At 40.9% G+C, this 21,888-nt stretch overlaps 2 protein-coding genes across 2 annotated transcripts; both read right to left on the minus strand.

Annotated features, from left to right (window-relative positions):
- Positions 1-253: 253 nt before the first annotated feature.
- kansl1l (KAT8 regulatory NSL complex subunit 1-like) lies at positions 254-16,556 on the minus strand. Its single transcript, XM_070915269.1, has 16 exons — positions 16,521-16,556; positions 14,596-15,759; positions 11,121-11,262; positions 10,421-10,573; positions 9,453-9,556; positions 8,736-8,910; positions 7,421-7,595; positions 6,775-6,906; positions 4,510-4,656; positions 4,140-4,240; positions 3,675-3,787; positions 3,369-3,420; positions 3,157-3,269; positions 2,649-2,769; positions 1,057-1,303; positions 254-455 (listed from the first exon to the last, which is right to left on the minus strand). The coding sequence occupies exons 2-15, from the start codon at positions 15,687-15,689 to the stop codon at positions 1,082-1,084; spliced, it is 2,844 nt and encodes a 947-aa protein (XP_070771370.1). The 5' UTR covers positions 15,690-15,759; positions 16,521-16,556; the 3' UTR covers positions 254-455; positions 1,057-1,081.
- A 2,229-nt stretch (positions 16,557-18,785) lies between these two features.
- tas2r201.1 (taste receptor, type 2, member 201, tandem duplicate 1) lies at positions 18,786-21,019 on the minus strand. Its single transcript, XM_070915028.1, has 2 exons — positions 20,743-21,019; positions 18,786-19,528 (listed from the first exon to the last, which is right to left on the minus strand). Exons 1-2 carry the CDS (start codon positions 21,017-21,019, stop codon positions 18,786-18,788), a joined length of 1,020 nt encoding a protein of 339 aa, XP_070771129.1.
- Positions 21,020-21,888: the final 869 nt, after the last annotated feature.

The raw sequence follows: 21,888 nt of genomic DNA on the forward strand, positions 1-21,888 counted from the left end.
TTAATGTTTACTAATAACTTTTCTTTTTTCATAAAAAATATACAGCAAAATGACAACAGAATCAAAAAGAACACGAAAATCAAGCAGAAGTTACATAAATATATGTATGTAGTAAAGTCTTTCTATAAAGACTTTTTAAGACAACTGCAAAAATAAATAGCATGTGAAAACTACAAACAGTGTACAAACCTGATCCTACAGTGGATTTGTGCTGGTATATATATTTTTTTTTACATACAGTACCTCTTTTACATTAAAACCTGAAAGTGTAGCAGAAGCTACAGTAGTCAGTTTAAACTATTGTGACACATATTACAGTACTCACTAAATAAACACTTTTGCTTCAAAGTATTAAGCAAATAACATCAAATCACTGTTCTCGTGGAATGTATTGAGTATCCCAATTGAGGTTCCCAGGGCATGTTTTCTCCTCATGATGCCAGGCAGGAGGACATCTGGAGAAGAAATAATACAATTATTAATTCATTTAATTTAATTAAAATTAATTGACTCAATGTTAGATTGAGATCCGCTGACCTTCCAGTCTTTCTTACTGACTTAACTTCTTAAATGACTCTTCATGAATCAATTGTGCCTTTCTTAACCTTTGTTAATAACTCAATCAATGAATAAATGTATGTTGTGAAAAATGAAACCAGAGATCCATTAACAAATTAATAAATCATTTGTGCTATGAATAACTTATTTGACAGGTGAATGAATGCACAGATGAAATGAATGACTTAAATAAATTATTGAGTGACTGACAAACAAAATTATTTACTAAACTGACTTGTGAACTGAACTGAATTGCCTTATTAATAAATGCCTTACTGCTAATTACTTATAAAAGAAAAATAAATGATTTATTAGAACTCCAAACTGCCAAATTAATGAACAAATTAAGAATTTGTTAAGAACAAACTAAGTATCAAAAACATTCTGCATAAAGCTCTGGCAGGCACAAACAATCTTGCACTGCAGCATTTGTAAGCACCACATATGAACATACTATTAAACTTCATTCACTTCAATTCATTGCATTTCCCAGCTTACATGTAAAAAGTAAGGCACTGCTCCTTCAGCTGCCATTGGGTGTTCTGCTCTTGCTTTGTCCACCAGACAGCAGTGTAGCACCAGAGGACTGAGCTGGGGAGAGATGGGAGTTGGAGTTCTTTGATGTGGAGGAGGCAGAGCTACACTCTGACCACCCCGATGGGACTTTCTCTAAGTAATCAGAGAGCAGGGCTTCTTCCTCACCCTCATCCAATGGAAACACTCGTGGCTCCCAGGGTGTCTGAGGCTGCCGGAGGACAGAGGGCATGTCATGTAATTGAGCAAATCTTCAAGTTCTGTACATATTTGACAAGGTGGCATGTTTTAGATTTCAGTATGTACTATATATATATATCACATTCTATGGACACAAGAATGAGAATGTAACACATTTATTTATAAATCAATTATTTGCTGAGCTTAACATTTGCTTAAAATTTCATAAGCTACACATAAAATTGTGAAATAATGTCCAAAATCCTGACAATTGCTCGTCCCATATCAGTCCCTTCATTGATTTTAGACTTTGAAGGCTGTATCATAGGTGTGCATGGCTCTGATGCCTGTTTAAAAAATCAAAGGTCGTGCTTTAATCAGGGTTTGTATGGGTGCTGGAGTGCATAACAAGTGCCAAGCAGTGAAGTGGGGGATATTTGTGGTGTGGAGAAGGTTGATTAGGACAGTCTGGTTTAGTAGCAACTCATTCCTTCTCCAATCAAAGCAGAGTGGCACAGAGCCCTGCAATCATCAGCTGGAGGAGAGTGGAGACAAGTATCTGTGTAGGCTCTCAAGGATCCATCTAGGCTTTATAATTCACACAATATGACTGGGAAAGAGTATTGATTAGTGTGCAACGCATTTTTACCACTCTATGCTATCTCCCTGTTCTGAAGCACAAATAACAAAGCCTTATCTTTGACTGGAATGTTACAGAAAATAGCCTTTTTAGCAACATATACTAATATCCTCTTTATAGTGACTTTATAGTCATTTTTATAGAAGGAAAGAAAAAGCAAATTGTCTCTTTAGTCAACTCATTTTACCTCTCTGGGCCTTTTTATCATTTTCATGTCACAGGAAGAAATGGGGTACCAGGATCCTTGACCCACTCTGACTCATTATTATTTAATTTTAATGGTGGACATCCAGGAGTGCAAAACCCATTTCACAAACCACCAGTTTGGGATCAGTGTGAAAACATTTACCAAAGTAAGACAGCAAAATTATCTTGGTCAAGTTCAGGGTTCACAGTATGCTCGTGTAATTTAAGAAGAATACTCTAAATTTAATTAAAAAAGACACATTTCATCCTTACACAAAATCCTGTAATACGTTATTCTGATTTGCATCGGTAATTGCTTTATCCATTTTTTTAATTGTGTGCATAAAATTACCATGTGTCATGTGGCTGCTATGTTGGAGACAGAAGGGAAAAGCTGTGGCTTGATGGCATCATAATATCATAGCCAATAGAAAATAGCTGTGTATGACTCAGCGCGAGTTCCCTCCTACGGCGCCTGGATCATCACACTCTGATATTCAGAGTTTGTTTGGGGGATTTGGGGTTTCAGCCGCGGTGCTTTTGATCTTACCAGCCACTCCACTGAGCTTTGCTGTTCATCAGTATCCAGCTGAGCACAACTCAACTCCACAGAGCTCTCCTCTCCTGATGTGCACATCCCGCCGCCACTGCCTGATAACCTGCTGCCAGATCTGGAGTGAAAAAACAAACAACAAACAACATGAAATTTAGCTGGGAAATTACTCAGCATTCCACTTTCACGCGGGCTATATTTACACGTTCAGAGAAAAACAAACCCAAGTCTGCAATAGTTGCACTGCACAGTCAGCACGGACAGTGAGTTTAGGATTGAATCCAACTGTCAAATGCACCTCTTCGTTATCATCTTCTGATAAAAGCATGAAATATTACAAACACTGGCCGACATTTCTGATGTTTGACAATTTCAAGTTATCCTCCCCAACCCACTGTTCACCCCATGTAGTTCACCTTAGATTTTGGTGCCTCCTGATGGGACAGTATTCAAATGAAAGTTTTCAACACTGTATTAGTGAGCCTGTGTGTGTATGTGTTTCCACCTTTTAGGACGCCTGCAGCATTTTCTCTTTCCCAAAGATGGCCAGCGCAATTTCTCTCTCTGCTCTAAGGCGAGGTGTCTGTGGGCAAAGATGTCATCAATGAGATCCTCCACCTGAAACACACACACACACACACACACAGAGGATTAAAGATGACGGTTTTCTTCACAAATCAAAATAAAGAGCTCATGTCCAAATTGATGAGACTCTACCTGCCCCTCCTCCTCCCTGTCCATCAGAGATGAGGCGTCAACCACCCGCCAACTGCAAAGAAAGACAAACTTTTTGAAGTGACAGACTGATGGTGGACAGTGTGAACAGCTTCTTTCTATTAAGTAAAGCTTTAATTACAGCCATATCATGATGTATCAGATGTGCTTTCAACAACCTGAAAATTACTCACAAGACAAAATAAATCAAGCATTATTTGTGCATAAAATGTATAAAATTCCTCGTGCTGTTAGTCTGACCAGTCATGAATTCTACGCAACTCCTTTAGAGGGAGTTTTGTTCCATACCTGGGTGTCAGGATGTCTTTGTACTGCAGCTTTTCCACTTTAGCCAGTGACATGGGGATGACAATATTGTTGATGTTGTACACACTCTCTCCTGGGCGTTTGCGAACAAAACCCTGAAAGGAAACATGGCAACAGCTTCACACCAATGATTCAGAGGTGTTCACACATTCAGAGTCATTCTACATCACCAGGTTGTCGTGATAAAGGCTTTCTGTAGGCTGACGAGCTTTTTCACATTTAACTCATATGAACGTCTGTGTGTGATGCTCTTTCAGTTCAGTCCACAACCAAACCCTGTGGTCCCAAGTGTGAGACGTGCACTTTCAAGTTAGAGGTTTCTGTCTACCACTGTAATTTGTCTCTGGATGTTTGGAAAGGGAGGACATTTCAGTCCTTACCTCACCAAAAGAATGATGAGAGGTTATAAAAAAAATGTGTGCGTGTGTGTGTGTGTGTGTGTGTTACCTGTGAGACCTGCTTCCGTGAAACATGTGCATAGCTCTCCTCCAGCACTTCATCTGAACTGTCCTCTGGGTCATGGAGCTGGTACAGGACATCTTCCTCATCTGGGTATAACACACATACATACACACACACACACACACCCCAAACTAGTGTTTAGCTGTAACAGATACTACATCATAAACAAGACCTTTAATATTAAAAACGGGTTATTTATATGTATGACTTATTTTAATAGTAGAATATTGATGCTCTAATCAGATATTTATTTTTATTTAGATCTATTTCTGATAAATTGAATATAACTTAATCACAGACTAATTCACTGTCAACCTGGAATACAAGGTGAACATACACTTGCACACACACACACCTTTTATCAGCCTGTGGATGCATCTTCTCTTCCTTTTCCTCTGATTGGCTTTCCTGTGTTGACTCTGAGCAGAGCCTGACACCCTGATTGGTGACAGACCCATAACTCTGCTTTTATGATGCCTTGTATGCTGCTTGTATTTGTGACCTAACACACACACACACACACACACACACACACACACACACACACACACACACACACACACACACACACACACACACACACACACACACACACACACACACACACACAAACTTAATAGTTAGAGTTAATACACCACAGGAATTTACTTTTATTCCAATCTACCCTTCAGTTCCTCTAGGATTTTACGCTTTGGCTAAAGTGTACAAAAGCTAATCCTTAACCATTTGTCCCATTATTTTGGCAGGCGACTTGCCTCCTGGTTTTATGTTCCTTGCTCAGCTTTATTTACGGTAACCACAGTGCAGATAACTTGCCAACCAAATGTAAAAATGTTTTCTTTTTGGATAACAAGGAGAAAAAAGACACTTTGCGTCACCTTGTTTTTAAGGCCTTGATTAGATTTATTTTTGTTTTACCTTGCCGCATTTACTCGTGCACACACACTTATCTCAGCCTTAATGCTACTGTTGTTATGTTCAATGATGGCTGGAAACAGCTGCCAGTTTCAAACAGGTTTCATTAGGAGAAAAGCAGGAGAGAGGCAGAGGTAATGAAGGAATTAATGAGGAAGTAATGAGGAATTAATGGACTGATGCCTGGGATCCACCTTGTATATCAATAATACAGTACATCAATTGTGTTATAGTGCCTGTGCTCTCTATTCTTACACTGTACAAACAGATACCATAGCTAACTATTAATTCAGTACGTCATAAGTCATTATTGTCCATGTCATTTGCCCATATTTCCATCTCCTGCTTGCTTTGACTGTTTACGTAACCTCATTCTATTTTAGCTATGATAAGAGGTTTGCTGCAATGTGCCAGCCTATTATTCTAAGTGACGTTTACTTGGCAAACTGTCTTTTTTTTCTGCTATTGACAAAGGAGAATAAGATCATTCAAGCTGACAGGAAATCGACTGAGTGGTGGGTGAGTGACGTCTTCATCAATTTCCAATCTGCCCCCTTTGTATCTACTCTTCTACTCTCGGGCTACTTCTACTACATCACGTCTTGTCTCTTTTTTTCACCTCACCTTTGTATGTTTAGTCAACCTTCCCTGGATAAACGGGGCAAATTCTAAAATCACTGGTTATTTTGGATCATCAGTCTGCATTGTGGACAACCATGTGAGCAAGGGCCACTTAAAGCCCTGAAGCGACAGCTGCCAGAGGCATGTGAGTGCAGAGGTAGACGTTCATTCATTAGCTTCAGAATAATATACAAAGACACATACTGACATTGGTGAAATACCAAATTCCGTTTCCATCTATTGCTCAGCTGGAAGCCTCACACAGGCCCCGTGGGGTATCTAACATGCTAGGAATCACTTATGATGGTACACAGGGAGATGACAAGCAGCAGTCGACTTGGACACAGGGATATTGTTTCCTTTCACTGCATACAACCAGATTATACAAACAAATAAACAAGATGAAGTGTCAGTTTATTATAATTGTTCATAAAGTATTACTTAGAAACAATGTAAACTAAAAACATAATTTTCATCTTAATAATTAAAATGTTAATGTTTCGTTAATAAAACTAATATTATATTTTTTCACAAATGATATGTTGACAATAACTTTGTTCACATTATTCCGTGCCATGCCTTATCAAATTTGGATAAGCTCCACCAGTAATGTAGCTACAGTAATTCTAATAAAAGGCGCCTTTGAAAGGTTTCTACTGTGAAGCTGCAGCAAGTAGTGTTGACTTTGCATTAACATGAAATTACCATCGACTTAAAAGACATACTTCATTGCAGGCTCCATCACAGCAAAGAGAAGTGGATCAAAAGCCAGCAAGGCTCCTGTCTGTTACATGAATAACAACAACAGGAATGCAGGTGCAGTCTTTTAAATAGCACCTCGGCCTTCCTGTCATCTTACTTACTGTTACTTATCAGTTGGCTATGACGTCAACAAAGCGAGCTACAGTCACTCCTCACAAGCAGCACCTGAACATATATCAGTAAGGTGCTACAAGAGTTTTGAAACTCAGCAGTACAAAGTGAAGCACATGTAGAGCAAAAGACTGAGCAGAATGCAAGAGAGGAGCGGACCGATGAACAGAACAGGGTTTGTAATCAATACTGGTAAAGCGCAGGATCTTACTGTTGTGTAGTGGAGTGGAGCTGCGTCTCTTGTAGTGTGCTGGACTGGATGGTTCGACATTGATAACCAAAGGCCTTTGGGACCATTCTTCTCTGGAGAGGGCCCTCTTTAAGTGATGGGACAGTGGAGTGTCTAGAAGAAGATGATACAATTCAGCAATCTAAAAACGTTTATGATCAATTACTCAGCGCATCTATAAATGCAAGCATGCATTTAACGGCATGTATGACGTGCATCAAAGCACCCACATCCGTTGTTTTCATTGCTAGCTCACACACTGGCAGCATCTTGATGCCAAACATATCACTGTTCTGCTTCCTAATTGTCAACGTGCATCAACGCTCCTGAAAAGCAGCAATTTGATAACATTTGCTCCCTGTAATGGCACATCCCAGCTAACACTAATACTTCTGTGTGGCACGTCTGATGTGCTACAGACGCCAACATGGCAGGTATGTGTTGCACCTAAGAGTAGGGCTACCATGTCAAATATGAAGCCAAGAAACACTGTTGTGAACTACGCCTTTCAGAAAACAGACGATGAATCAACATTACAAATTTCTTTCAAAAGAAAAAACTTTTACTCGTCTTCCTAAATGTTTTAAATTATGTCTATGTTATGTGGCAATGTTAATGCCTCTCCTACCAAATGAAAAAGACAACACAGGGTGAGGTGTGGAGCTGGGGGTCCTGGAGGACAGGGCCCTACTGGAGCTGCAGTCAGGATCAGAGCACAGGGCTACAGGATCACACGATGAACAACACAAACAGGAAGATGATGAGAGAGAAGAGGAGAGGGTAGACGTGGACTTCTCCGAGTCCTGAAGCACAAGAAAGAGAGAACAAGAGAAAGTTATTTTTCACATTACACTAAACGGTCAATAGAGTTTCTTTAATTACAGTATTAACTTGGCTTTCTCCTGGAGCTTTGTTGGAGTATGACTCATAAAGGTTTAAGGAAGCTGCTCTCTGCTTGAGCATGCTGATTGAAGTACTTAAGTTGTTAAAAGGCTGTCTTTGTCATCAGGCAATATCACAATGGTGGTGGCTTCTTATTATAATAGCTACAGGGCTCTATGCTAGAATAGCAGCACTATGCAATGTCCCCTGGTTAAATAAAGGCTAGAGCTTGAAAATAATCACATGCACTTATTTATTTGAAGCAAATCCAATAGATATTATTGTTTAATTAAAGGCAGGTGTCCGGCTTTAAACATTAATTCCCGTTTAATTTGAAGAACTATTTTAGTGATACAGAATTCCACCACTGCAGCCTGACTAAGAGCAACTGCTTCAACGTGAATATGTGAACACTTTTAATTAAATCAATTAATGAATTTACAACTTCTTCACATTGACACACTTTCAACAGCTTTTCAACTTTTATTATAAAACCCTAAATGATTCTACAATCGGGATTTATAAGTGGTGCATTGTAATGATGTAAATTTGGGCAGCAATACAGTAAATAATATCCAGCATAGTGCTGCTGTCGTCTTCATTACTGTCTTTTACTTCATTACTGTCTTGTCCTCAGAATAGAGACGGGAAAAACTGCAAATGCTCTCGCATCCATCCATGATCTACACCTGCTTACACTGCGCAGGGACACAGGCGGCACTAATGAACAGACACTAATGTATCCCTGTGGGGAAATTGATTTGTTTCAGACACACAGAGCGGGATTAAGATAAGATTAAGAATATAGTGAGAATTGAGAAGTAAATAAATAATAATACTAAATGGACGCATTGCAAATGAAAGAGCAAATAATCCCAGAAATAAAGACATCGCATCTTCAAGGACTTCCATTGTTCTAATTATTTATTCTTGAGATATTATTGCGTTATTATCTACCCACATTGTCACCTTTGAAGATGAAAACGTGTGCTTTGACAGTTGTGTATGTAAATGGTTCAGATGAACAGATTGGGAAACACATGAGGCTGCATGTGGCATACCTGTGGCCTGTTGGGGTTGTAGGTGTTGAAAGTGAACAGTTTGGGCTTGTGGTAGGTGACCAGGGGTCGGGTCCGGGCACACATACATGACGCGTGAGCTTTGAAGAGCCTCCTGGTCCCTAGTCTCCTTCTCTTAGAGCTCCCCGGCACAAAAACATCATCTCCTTTCTGACCACTGCAGGGAGAAGATCAGATGAGGTCATGGAAATGTCATGATATGAGATCACAAGTACAAGTTTTTAAAAATGTGTTGTTGCTCTTAGATCTTGACAAATAACAACCAGAAACAAACAATACCTACTTAGAACCCCCTTGTTACATGCATAAACAAGCAGAATGTATTTCTTTTTTTATCATGTGGCTTTTATCTTCACAGCCAGACAGAGAGAGCTAAAAGGCAGCAGGAAGGAAAGACATGAAGGGATGATTCAAGTCAGGCCAGATGGTGGGGGCTGACCAGGCTGTTTCACGGGGGTTACATTACAAAGTGACTGGCCCCCATAAATGCCTGTGAAAACTACTGAGCTCAACATTAAACAACTGAAAACTGACTTAGTGTTTCATTTCAACTCATGAAAGGTGAAGAATATATGATTGTAGGTGTGACAAAATCTTGCAGTGCTATGCTCAGATAGGTACAGTGTTAGACGTGTGTGTGTGTGTGTGTGTGTGTGTGTGTGTGTGTGTGTGTGTGTGTGTGTGTGTGTGTGTTTCTACCTTGTGAAGGCTCTTTTGCCTTTCCAGGGGTATGGTTGTTTAGATAGCGGTGAAAAGCTGAGAGGAGGCATCAGACTGTTGACAATCTGGCTCAGCTGAGCACTCTGCAATGAAGACATCATCTATGTAATGCTTTTCACAAGTGACAAATCAAAATGTAGTAAGAAAGATGAGTGTGCTGTGTGACGTTTGAAAGGATCACAGTACCAGCACAGGATTCTAAAATGAGATGATAATTTTATTCAGGCACCTCTCTGCTGTTCCTGCTACCATGGTGCCTGGTGCAGCACTAAAGGATTATTCTAGTTATTCTTAACCTGGGCCTTATTTTTCTGCTTTTGTTGTTATGAGGATTGACAATTTTATTGATGATCTAAGATTCATTCAGTTGCTTCACTGCAGAGCTCGATGTGGCTCAAATGTGCCCACCGCCTGAAATTGTACACAAGTATCTGCCTACTGAGACCATGTCTTAATGCAAAAGGGTTTTAGTTAGGGGATGGGTTCACACACTCCTCCCTGAAATCACAATATAAATGCTTTATTGTAATTTTTGAATTTATATAAAATGTTGTCTTGTCTTAAAACTAGAACAGATTCAAATGCACATCTAAGTACGTTTAATGCCATTTAGACAGTCTGCACTGCGTTAATTCTTAGCATCATCTCACCCTCTACAGCTGGAGGGATGAATAATGTCTTTTCCTCTGAGTTGATTTAATACTTGTAGGCTTCAGAAAGCAGCAGGAATTCATGCATTCCATCTGCAGTCTCTAATTTAGCATAATAACACACAGGTCAAACAGCATGCATGCCTTAATTAATTAGTTTAATCTTCTCAACCTGGCACTGGGACTATTCCCCTTGACTTACACATCCAATATTATAGGTGTGTGTGTGTGTGTGTGTGTGTGTGTGTGTGTGTGTGTGTGTGTGTGTGTGTGTGCGTACTAGTTCCTCCCTCCTACCTGTCTCTCTATGTTGTGCAGAAGGCGCGTGGGGCTGCAGGGTTCAGTGTCAGCATCCGAGGCTGTGCAGGACAACCCTGCCATTTCTCTCAGCAGGGTATGCTGAATTTGTCTGTCTGTCACTGGCTGGGACTCTGCAAGCACCACACCACCCTTACACACACACACACACACAAACACACCTTTTAACACTCAACTCCCTTTTGGGGGTTGGTCCGCCTAAACTTAAAATAAATTGACTACTTTTGGATACTTGCAATGAATTTGGACATTTCAAAGATTTATTTTTTTACAAGGATTATTACTTAAAGGTAAGGAGACACCATATTTTCAGGTTTTCAATTGTGCATTATGCCATGCATTGTACCTAACAAGACCATATTGACAGAAAAAACGCGAGAGTAATCTATTGATACATATATGACAGTACATGTTCATAATCATATAACTTTTCATAGCACTAGCAGTCCATGAAAGTTGGTTTCATTGCTTAATGCAGCTTTAAAATGTGACTACTATAGTAGCTAACGTGCTAAAGTGCTATTCATTTGTTACAGTCACAAAGCAAAAGTTGGCTGACCCTACACATTCTCATCTTTGCCTGACTAAAAGCCCTTCATAAATGCCCTCTATGGCTGCCAGTTGATACATTATGTCAGCTGCCCATTATTGAGGTGGTCACAGAGGACTTTGGTCTTACTCTGGTAGAGCGGATGTGCTTGTGGAGCTCCACCAGTTGTTGTATCCTCCCCTCCAGCTCGGCTAAACGCAGCTGCAACCAGCTCCATCTGCTGCCCAGCTCTGCTCTCTCTTCCAGCCATGGCCTCTCGCAGCTGCCACTGCTGGCAGGGGGGGGCAGGGAGATGGATGACAGAGGAGGACAGTAAGACCCATGTAGTAGGATTGTGATACTGATACGACTGCACAAGAAGATCCTTCTAAATGCTTCGGAATTTGGTCATAAAATCAAGTATGGCCATTAAAAAATCGACCACTGGGAGTGCATGAAGAGGTCATCATATGAGAATCATCGACAGGAAAACATGTGTCCACAGAGAGTAACACAAGCAACACAAAACAGGGTGGAGTACAGAGACTGAAAGACACAAAGTGTACTGACAGACGGAACCATTTGTCAATTCACACATTGTCATCTTATGACCTATTTTACACAGTCATGTTGCCATGTAGTATGTAAATTGTTTAGTATCCTAACAGCATGTGGGGTGGGGGGCTTATCTAGGCCACAGAATAAAACACTGTTGATTTGTGGCTGGCCTCAGCAGGGTAATAGTTGCTATGGCAGTGCTCTTGGACCTTGGCTAGGACAGGGAGGGACTCTCCCACTTCAAACACTGATGCAGGACAGAGAAAGGTTAGGCCAGTCAGAAAGCAGCTAAACACAGACTATTTGACAAGATCCTGTGGTATTACGGAGGCAGTGATTCAAATATTGGCCTGTTACGTCAAATACCCAAAATATTGTTTGCCTGGTGACAATTACAGCCAGGATCATGTGGTCGATATCAAGGAGAACCTTGAGTTTATGAGTTTCACTCAACCCTGAGCTAATATCTGTTTTGTTAAGCAGTAGGCTCTCTCTTTCCTCCAGAGACAATGACCAGACCTGGCTGCCCTGCAGCTCTTTCCAACTGTATAATGAGAAAATTCCTGGAATATTTGCCAAGCAGTAGGCGAGTAAGGAGGAGAGCACAGGAGAGGAAAGGCTGCTTTATACCTGTTAGTGTGCAAGTTCACAAACTGCATATTCACATACCGGTACATATTTTCCACGACGATATTAACATTACTGAGTAAAATGTGGGGTCTAGCAACCCACTGGCTACCCTCCACAGCATGAAAGTTTCCACAGCCAAATCCTAGTTGAATAAAGGGCCAGCCACAGCAAGTAGGTCTGGGTTTACAAATTCTCCAATCTGAATAGTGTTTCTTGGCTCTTGCAGAGGTAATGGAGCTTTTGGGTGTGTCCTTCACTGAAACTTTCAAAACACGTAGCCTTTCACAAATACTCCCACACAGTATATTAAAAATGACGGCCATACTGAAAACTGAAAATGAGCAACAGCTGGAGGTGTGAAGGACTGATAGAACGTTAAACGCTAACTATTTCCACATTTTCTTAACAGGGGCAACGATCTGTTGCTTCTCCAGCAAGCAGATATCCTCTTCAAGGAGGAATCAGCCATAAAAACTCCCCAGGGGGGAGGGGTTACTGACGAAGCACAGAGCATTGTTCAACAGACTCCTACAAAAGGCAAGCTGACACCAAAATGACTGAAGCTGGCCAAATAAAAAGACACATATAAAACACCCTTTGTCATTCCTGTCAGTGCTAATAAACATGCACGGTTTAGTAAATGGCTCCTGTTTATTGCAGTGATTCAGGAACCACAGGGTTGAAGAACTATATCTAACGGAAGAAGTAAATGTAAACCAGACAGGACTTGAGTCCAAAAAGAAAGGTCTAATTGGACTAAAGCCAAGACCAGGGCGTTACCTCTCCTGTGCCAACACTGACTCCCCACATAGCTGACTAGGATGTGCGTTAACCTGGTAACATGAGGTTGGTAACATGGTGCTAAAAAGATTTAAACTGACAGTTTACACAGCTGGAAGAATAGCAGAACAACAGTTCTGGCTCAGCACAAAACTCTCTCAAAAGAATCTAATTTCCAAGTACCTAGTTTTGGTTGTATTTCTGTAAAGTAAATGAAATGATAAGCATTACATGGACAGGTATCTTTTTTTTTTGGAGTTGCTTGTCAGGGGTTTCACATAGCTCAATTTTAGCCAAATTGCTCTTCTTCCCTGTATTTAATACTACAGTGTTTCCCATGAACATAAGTATTTGTGGACGTCTGCCACAATGCAGAACAATGCAAAGATACTGCATAAGCTGGAAAACTATTTATGTAGAATTCTCATGATAATTTTATCATTTTTGTGTGGAATGTGCACGATTTTTCTGAGAGTCCATACCTTCTTTTGGCTTGTTAGCACCACAAAAAACACTGCTTTGCAAGGTGTCAAAACAATCATACCAGATTTACATATCCTCATCTGGGGCTCCCTTTAAGCACAAGGACACAAGTACAACAGCACCGCCCACCCAAACCACACACACACACTTCCAAAGTATTTTTCACTAGAAGGAGGAAGAGCACGACGGCACAGAATGGCTGGCATGTTACAGGCCAGCTGGCATGTCTGTGTTTATTTCCTTGCCTGTGGGTAGAGAGAGCTGGCTAGTCGGTTCAACGTGTTATGACTGCAGCACGGAAAGAGAAAGTGTGTGTGCATGGCTAAAAAATGTCATCACACCCTCCACAGCTGGGAGGACAAAACCTGCACTTATGACAGCCTTGCTGTAAACTTTGCAGAGGGCCAAGTAAAATATGCGTCTGACTTTCCAAAACTTACTTATAAGTAATAAGTCTTGGATTCCTTGTGTCATCTTTGCCATTTGTAGATGTGCATGATTTAATGCCCCCCCCCCCCCCTTCTTGTAATCTCACATAAATAAGCTCATTCTCTCCAATTGACACCATATTTGTACCTCTTTTGAACTAGTTAAAACAAGGTCAATGGTTCCAGCATGAGCCACAGCTGGGCTCTGGCAACCAAATCCCAGAAAAGCACAACAAACTGTGTTGTTGTTTGGCAGTGAGAATGCAGTGATGTTTGTGAAATGGTTTCTTATTGTTTTCTTCAACACTGGCTGCTAACTCCATATTTGTCGCTGTGTGAAATGACAACTTGATAGGCCAAACACGTGGTTCAGGGGACTTCTAAAGTCTCTCCTTTGTAGCTTGTTTATTTAGCTGTGACAGCCACATGCGCACTGTAGCGCTTAAAAAATACACAAAGTTCCCAAAGTTTGTAACCAAATCTGTTGTTTACAGTCATTAACAAATCAGTTAATGGCTTCACATCATGTTTATATAATAATATGATAATATATAATAATAATATATAATGTGTTATATATAAAATAAGAGTTCTATATTTTCTAATAATGAGCAGCGAATTATGGTTTTCTTTTGAGTCACATAACTCTGTTACCCAAAGAAGCATATGGCAATGTTAGTCAGTCTGTTGGTACCTTAGTACACATGCAGCTTCATATAAACCACTTCCACTCGCTCGATACTCACCCAGGTGAAGTCTTGGTTTTGCCAGGACTCTTATCCTCCTCTTGCTCCTCGTCTGAGCTGCTGCTGGCTGTGGCCTCAGAGTCCAAAGTCTCCTGCAGGCCTCTCAGCACCGCCTGGCTGGAGCGGCTGAACTCGCTGAGCTCTGTGAGCGACGATGAAGCTGTGGACGACTCTAGCCAAGAAAAATGGGGTTTAAAGCCCACTTGCGGAGGTAGTATACCAGGATGTATGGAGTCCAGGGTGTCTAGAGACACACCTCCATGTTGACAGTGCTTGTTCAGCCCCTCCAGCTGCTGGTTGCAGTGTAGCAGAGCATGCTCTCCTAACAGGGCTTGCAGTCTCCTCTGCAGCCTCTGAGCTCGGCTGTGCAGCCCTGCCTGCCTGGAGAGCTGCTCCTTCACAGCCTCCTCCAGCACAGCTGTGGATGCCAGCTGGTCAGAGTTCACCCTGCCACTGCAAGGCTGCACTGAAGTTGGAGGAGGAGAGCCCAATCCAGCCATTTTCTGCTGTGTCAATGTAGGTGCAGGTGCAAAGAAGGGAGTGTAGCCCTGGTACTTTATCTCCCCATGGGAATATGAAGGAGGAACACTGGTAAGGGTAAGAGAGGAGTGATGCACATCACCACCATCTGGCCCACATTCAGGAGCAGCCATGTGTCCATGCAGCAGGCAAGCCTCTTGGCTATTGTGCTCAGGGACAGGGACTAAAAACATGTCTGGTACACCTGGAAAGACGCAGGCCACCTGATGAGAATCTCTAAGGCCTTTGTTGAAGCAAAGGAGGCTGAGGAGGGAAGCGGGGCTGGGGAGGAGCACCGTCTCACACTGACTGGCAGACGCCTGCAGACATGGGGAAAGTACGGGGTTGGCAGGGAAGTCCAGGGGGCTCACGGGGAGGCATGAGTCCAGAGAGGGAAACGAGGACAGGTTCAGCCACATCTTCTGGAGGTCACCATCATCTGTCGATCTCATCTGAGACTCCAGCTCAGTGCTGTGCATGGCTCTCCCATCTGAGTCCATTCTGACAGAAGCAGGAGGTGAGGATAGGTGGATCCCATGGCCATCTTTCAGGATTTTGGTCAGGGCTGGGGCCATACCCCTTTCAGAGCCACTGATGCTCTAGGTAACCAAGGCAGGAGACTTCACCAACTGCCCCTTAAATCACCTGACAGTAAGAAAAACACATGTTGGTCATTTCCCCTACTGATGCAAAATCAGCCCTAAAACTGTAATCCTGCCAGAGTTTTAAGCACAATTCTACACAGATATGCAAGACACTCCTGAGAACCACTGGAGACAAACTACAGTGATTTAAATCAACACTGGCACAGCAGCTGAGGCCAAATGAACTGTACATTAATGTTTTACGGTAAACAGGTCTATCTGGAAGCCTCGTTGTGAGAATTAGTGAACTAACGTTAACCGTCCTCTCTGCGCCTTGTTCACCTCTTATCGGCCACATATTTTGGTGATGACACGCACATTTAGGAGCATATATTCCTCATTTTGTTCCTGCTGCGGCACCGCTTATTTTGGTGAACCCTGGTTCCCTCTGTTTTATACCGCTTATCAACGGGAACTAGTAACGTTAGCGCTGCTGTTTCAGCTCAGATTCCCGTCTTGATAACAAGTTAGACGAATGCAAGTGATGTGAAACGATAAGGTACCAAAACAATAACACACGTTAAGTAACCAGGTAGAAAGGAGCCGGGAAACAAGGGGTTTTATACACTGCTGGGTACTCGTTCATCACAGGTTAGTTTAAATTAAACAACGACATGCCATTTCACTTAACGTTAAACTGTGTAACGTTAAATTAAACGTTAAAAGAGCTAACTAGCTAAGCCGTGTCCAAGAACGGACGTTACCGTTAACGCTCCACAAAGTCTTTATGAAGTTGATCGTTTTAACGTTAACACCACTCACCTGACCAGGCGGTAAACCGTTGACTTAACATCGTTTATTCCAGTTAGATTAGCTGAATATGTCCTTAAATCTTTGTTTTTTTTCCCTTTGCTAATCCTTCCAGAAAATCGCGTCTCACTGTCTTGTCTTTCTGTCCAACTGGCTATCCAACGGTGACCTTTATTTAGCCCAGAATATGGAGAAACCTCCTCTCCTCCCAACTGACATTATGCCTCCTTCTCCTTCGCTCATCAACTGCCTAGAGGACACATCTGAACCAGGAGGGGCTGGACCAGGCTCATGATGCCTTCAAGACCTCTTCAGAAGCTCAGACTTGTGGGCACGCAGAGTGAAAACATCCTCTTCCCAAATACTATTTTTGCCCTAAAATGTTCGTCGTTATATTACATTAAGGGAAGTAAAGGTTTGATTGAACCTGAATTGTACATATCCTAATTTGGTTGGATATGTAGGTGAGAAGTGCACTGCGAAAAAAAAATCTCATAATTTATCACTTCAACATCTTGTATTTTTTTTACTTAGCATCTAATAATTAACAAGACTTTAGTTTCAAATGTATGGCAAAAGATCTCTTAATTATGAGATCCTATCTCCTCTCTCATAATTACCATAAAATGATCTCACAATAACAATAATCTTATTTCATAATTACAATAGCTTTATCTTGTTATTATGAGATCCTTCTAATTACAAGATTTCATAATTACAGGTCTTGTAAGACCCTTATCTCATAATTACGATCTCGTAATCACAAAATACAGATCTCATAATTAAGATAATTAGGAGAAAAAGTAAGTTTTCTCCTAACTATGAGATACCTGTATCGTAATTATTAGACTCTAAGTCATAGTTATGCAGTGTAGATTTCATAATTGTGACCAGTTTTCCAGTAATGATGAAATGAAGTGAAATACGAATATTAAAATTAAAAGATAGCAAGGGCAGATATAGTAATTATGTGATATTTTTCTCATAATCATGGGATACTGATATAACAATATGTAGACTACTACAAAAGGAGAGTTTTTTTGTCACAGGTTCGTTAAGTATGCAGTAGCAACACAGAAATCATGTAAACTAAAAAGAATGAGGGGGAGAGAAGTGGAGCAAACATGTACATTAATGTTCAGATACATTTTAATCATGAAAACTATACTGCAAGCTTGACCACTAAATGTTAAACAAGTAATTATTGAAAAGAAGCATACAACTTATGTACAGAACGGTAAACAATAATATAAAACAATAAAACACACTGCCTTTGCCACTTGTTGCCACAACTTAGCAACCTGTATTTTACAAAGCTATTTTCATGCACTTCATAAGTCATTCATGTGTGTTTAATCTGGACTGCGATATTTCAGATCATGAAGGTAACATTTTAGTAGTTAGTATTTGACCTCTGCCAGCATCAAAGGGCAAAATGACAGAAACATATTGTTATCATTCTTCATGTTTTGGACTGATTCTTTGCAAATCAACAGTCGTGGAGGAAGCATTCAGGTCCTTTACATAAGCAAAAGCAGCAATATCACACTGTGAAAATAGCACTCAATGTAGAAGAATGCCCCTAATTAGTGTTCAAGATTATTAATGCTGAGGCGTTAATGTGTAAGTAGCATTTTACCATTAAAGTTGGTCAAGGTGGAGCTAATTTGAAGTATTTTCTATACTGTTAGGCAGTTTAATCTATAGCAATGCCTCAAAAATCTGATATATAAATGTTTAATTTCCAAAGTAGCACAATTAAGTACAATATTTCCCTTTAAATTGTAGTAGAGAGGAAGTATAAAGTGGCATGAAACGGAAATACTAAAGTAAAGTAAAGTTTGTCAGAATTGTACTTAATTACAGTACTTGAGAAAATGTGCTTCGTTACATTCCACCACTGAAAATCAAGCATTTAAAGAAATGAAAACACAATATATATTTATATAGATATCATATTTTATCTGACTGTGTATACCATAACAACATAACCTCTGTAAATAGGACCTACATTCATATTTTTCCTGAGTAAACAGAAAAATGGCTGGTAAAAAGTTAGCAAACCATGCAACACAATTTTTTTGTTGCAAAAATGAGGAAATGTTTTGACAGTGAGCCTACAAACTACAGCTAACAAATGGTTATAGTTTGTAGAAAAATGTACATATACATTATATACCGGTAGGCTTTCAAGCTTCAGGGGCAGCTTGTCTTACATGTTGGTTAAATCAGAACCCCGTCTAGTGTCCTGTTCTGGTTTTAGCTTGAGTATCATCCTCAATGTTCTGACTGTTGTACTTTATTTGCTTTGCACCACTGTGCTGCTCTGAGCCAGATGTCTGCTACTCTCTGCCTGAATACAGCCTGACCAACTCCCAGGTTGAATGTGGTGCCTGACATGTACAAGTGGGTGACAGAGAATTGGCTATACATACTGAGGGACAGCATGAAAGTGTGCTGAGAAACACACTTGTACATAGTCCACACAGCACAGAAGACGTACAGGACTCCTTGTAGGATGCCGATAACGGTGACCCTCACCTGAGCCCTGAACCGTGGGCAGGGGAGGGGCTGTCCGTTAGCAACCATTCGACGCATGTGTCTGCATAGGTAGACTACAGTAGAACCGCTGGACATCACCATAACACACAGACACATAACGAAGTGGGCCCCCACTATGCAAAGTGCAATGACATACAAATCTGTCCACAAATTAGAGGAAAGTATTGGTACATGATACATTGTGAAATTGTAACTGACACCATCAAAAGTACGATCAGTTAAAATAAGATAGTCCATAAGCATGATACCAACCTCAAAGAAACTGTATATTCTCTCAACAAGCCAAATGCAGTAGATGATAGGTTTGATATTCTTCTTAATCCAGATGAAGAGGGCTCTCTGTGCAGGTACAATCTGGGTGTAGTAGAAGTAGTTCAGCCAAACAGTGGAGTTCATACTGGTGGACAAACTCCAGACAAACACCACATATGAGGCAAGCCTGGAAGTTGAGGTGTTATCTGTGAGATTAGTAAAGAACAGCACCAGAGCTGACATCAGGTAAGTTACTGTACAGAAAACCAAGGACCACAGGAGAAGCTTCAGAGGTTGCTTGATCCTTTCTCCATGAAGTGGACGGACCATGCAAAATATGTAAAATACATTAGCCATAATGTTGAGGATAGCAAAAGGTCCGTTAATCAGGCCACAGGTTAGAAAGTCCATACTAATTTTTTACTCTGTTGAAGATGCTTTAGTGCTGAAACATTTTCACTATTAAAGGCTGCAGATCAATCAGTGTGCTCCAGTCCTTTCTTCCCTCTGAAGTTTGCTGTCCATGTTCTAACAAGCACCTGATTCAGCTGCACATTGGTGGAAGATGCACAATGAACCCCTTCTCATCCATCTTCATTTTGTTTGTTGTTTCCAATTCGGTGTCCTCTTCCCTTGTAGTGCTCTTACTGACAAAACCTGCGAGATACTCCTACTTTGCGATAGCAAATCTAAGGTATTTGCATCTCATGTAAATTAGAATATGCAAATAAAGCATATTACTGTGAAATCACATAGAAATATAAATGTTTTTACTCTATGTATTGATCTTTTTTACATCATGATTATTTGCGATTGTAAGGTTCTGAGTTTGGGGAAGTCACATATATATATATATCTCCTGATTTTAAGTCCCTAGTATGCATCAAACTCCAAAAGCGAAAAGGATTGTACATCCCACAATGCAACTCAATAGGGCCTAGCCTTTCTCACAAATTACCACATCTGCTTCCAGTCTTTACCTCCATATCTGTTCAATCAGAAGCCCTGTACAAGAAAATGTGCTTACATACCATCATTGCTAGCTCTTTCTGGTTACATGTGGTGTGCACATTATTTGCTGTTTATCCCAGAATGAAGTAAACCTCTTCTGGCAGTGTTTTGCCATCATACAACCCACTGGACTAAAAAGGGACATTTAGTTTTTTTGCTCTTCCATAAACCCAAACATTTCATCAAGTTAAACCTCACACTGCATGAAAATGATTTCAAGCACTACCACTTCCATATCATACACCGGTTAATCACAGTGACATCTGGACAACAGTTATGGTATTAGCTATTTCACCTGATGTCAACTGGCTGGAGTGCATTTCCACATCACTTGTTACCATGCCAACACCACACAGTGTTTTGAGTGCCTTCCAGACGTCGGCTGCCCTTTGCCTGAATGTAGCCTGACCAATGCCCAAGTTGACCGTGGTGCCTGATATGTACAGCGAGGTGACTGTGAAGGAGATCCAAGCACTGAGGAAAAAGTGCGGGGAGAAGATGTGGGTGAATGAATCAATGACATAGAAAGTGGCAAAGAGGAGGTAGAGCACTGCCTGTGAGATCCCAGTCCTGGTGACTCTCATCTGACTTTGAATCCTCAGAGCGGAGAAGCAGCCGTCGCCCTGTGCCACGCTTCTTACGTGTCTCTGCAGGTAGCTGACCGTGTAAAAACTAGAAACCATCATTACACACAGACTGATCAAGATATGCACTTTGGTGGCGAAGAAACAAACTTGGCTTGTGAAGTACAGTTCCTCAAAGAGATGTTCAGTCCAGGTATCATTGATATAATTGAACGCACTTGATGTTTGTAATAGTGCACCTGCAACGTTGACGGCAGCACTGAACAAAAAAAGAATCCCGTCGAGAAGCAAAACCATGCAGATGACAGACCTGATGTTCCTCTTCACCCAGATCAAAAGAGCTCGCTGTGACGGGACAATCTGGATGTAGTAGAACAAGTTCAGCCAAACAGAACACGTCATGCTGTTATGCATATAGAACAGCACAATCAGCCACGACACGACAAACATTTCATAGCTCTTACTTTCCTTTAACATCAAATACAGGAAAGCCAAAGAGACGCAGTAAATAACTGAGCACCAGACAAGAAATACCAGTAGCATCTTTAAAGGCTGCTTGAGTCTTTGTCGGTTGCTTGGTGGGAAGATCAAGCAGCATGCGTAGAAGATGTTTGCGATGAGGTTGAGGACGATGAGAGGACCATTGATTAATATGAAAGCCTGCTCACTCAGATCAATGACTTGACGTTCCATTGGTCAAAATCAAAATGTGAAGAAGAATTGTGCCTCTGTGTGTGCGCTCAGGCCTTTTGAGCCCCACACTGTGAGAGACCTGATAGGAAACTGGGAAACAAACGTAAATGGGCCAGAACAGTGGAATACATTATGTAAACAACTGTACCCACAAAGGAAGTAACATCAATGTAGCATATGCTTCTGAGATGCACTAAATAGTCACGTTAGTCATTTGTATGATGTAAATCACATTTTAGATATAGCATTGTGTTGCTGTTTGGGGGCTTGTTGAAGTG

The sequence above is a fragment of the Enoplosus armatus genome, chromosome 11 (genome assembly GCF_043641665.1).
Source record: "Enoplosus armatus isolate fEnoArm2 chromosome 11, fEnoArm2.hap1, whole genome shotgun sequence".
In the NCBI taxonomy this organism is placed as follows: domain Eukaryota; kingdom Metazoa; phylum Chordata; class Actinopteri; order Centrarchiformes; family Enoplosidae; genus Enoplosus; species Enoplosus armatus.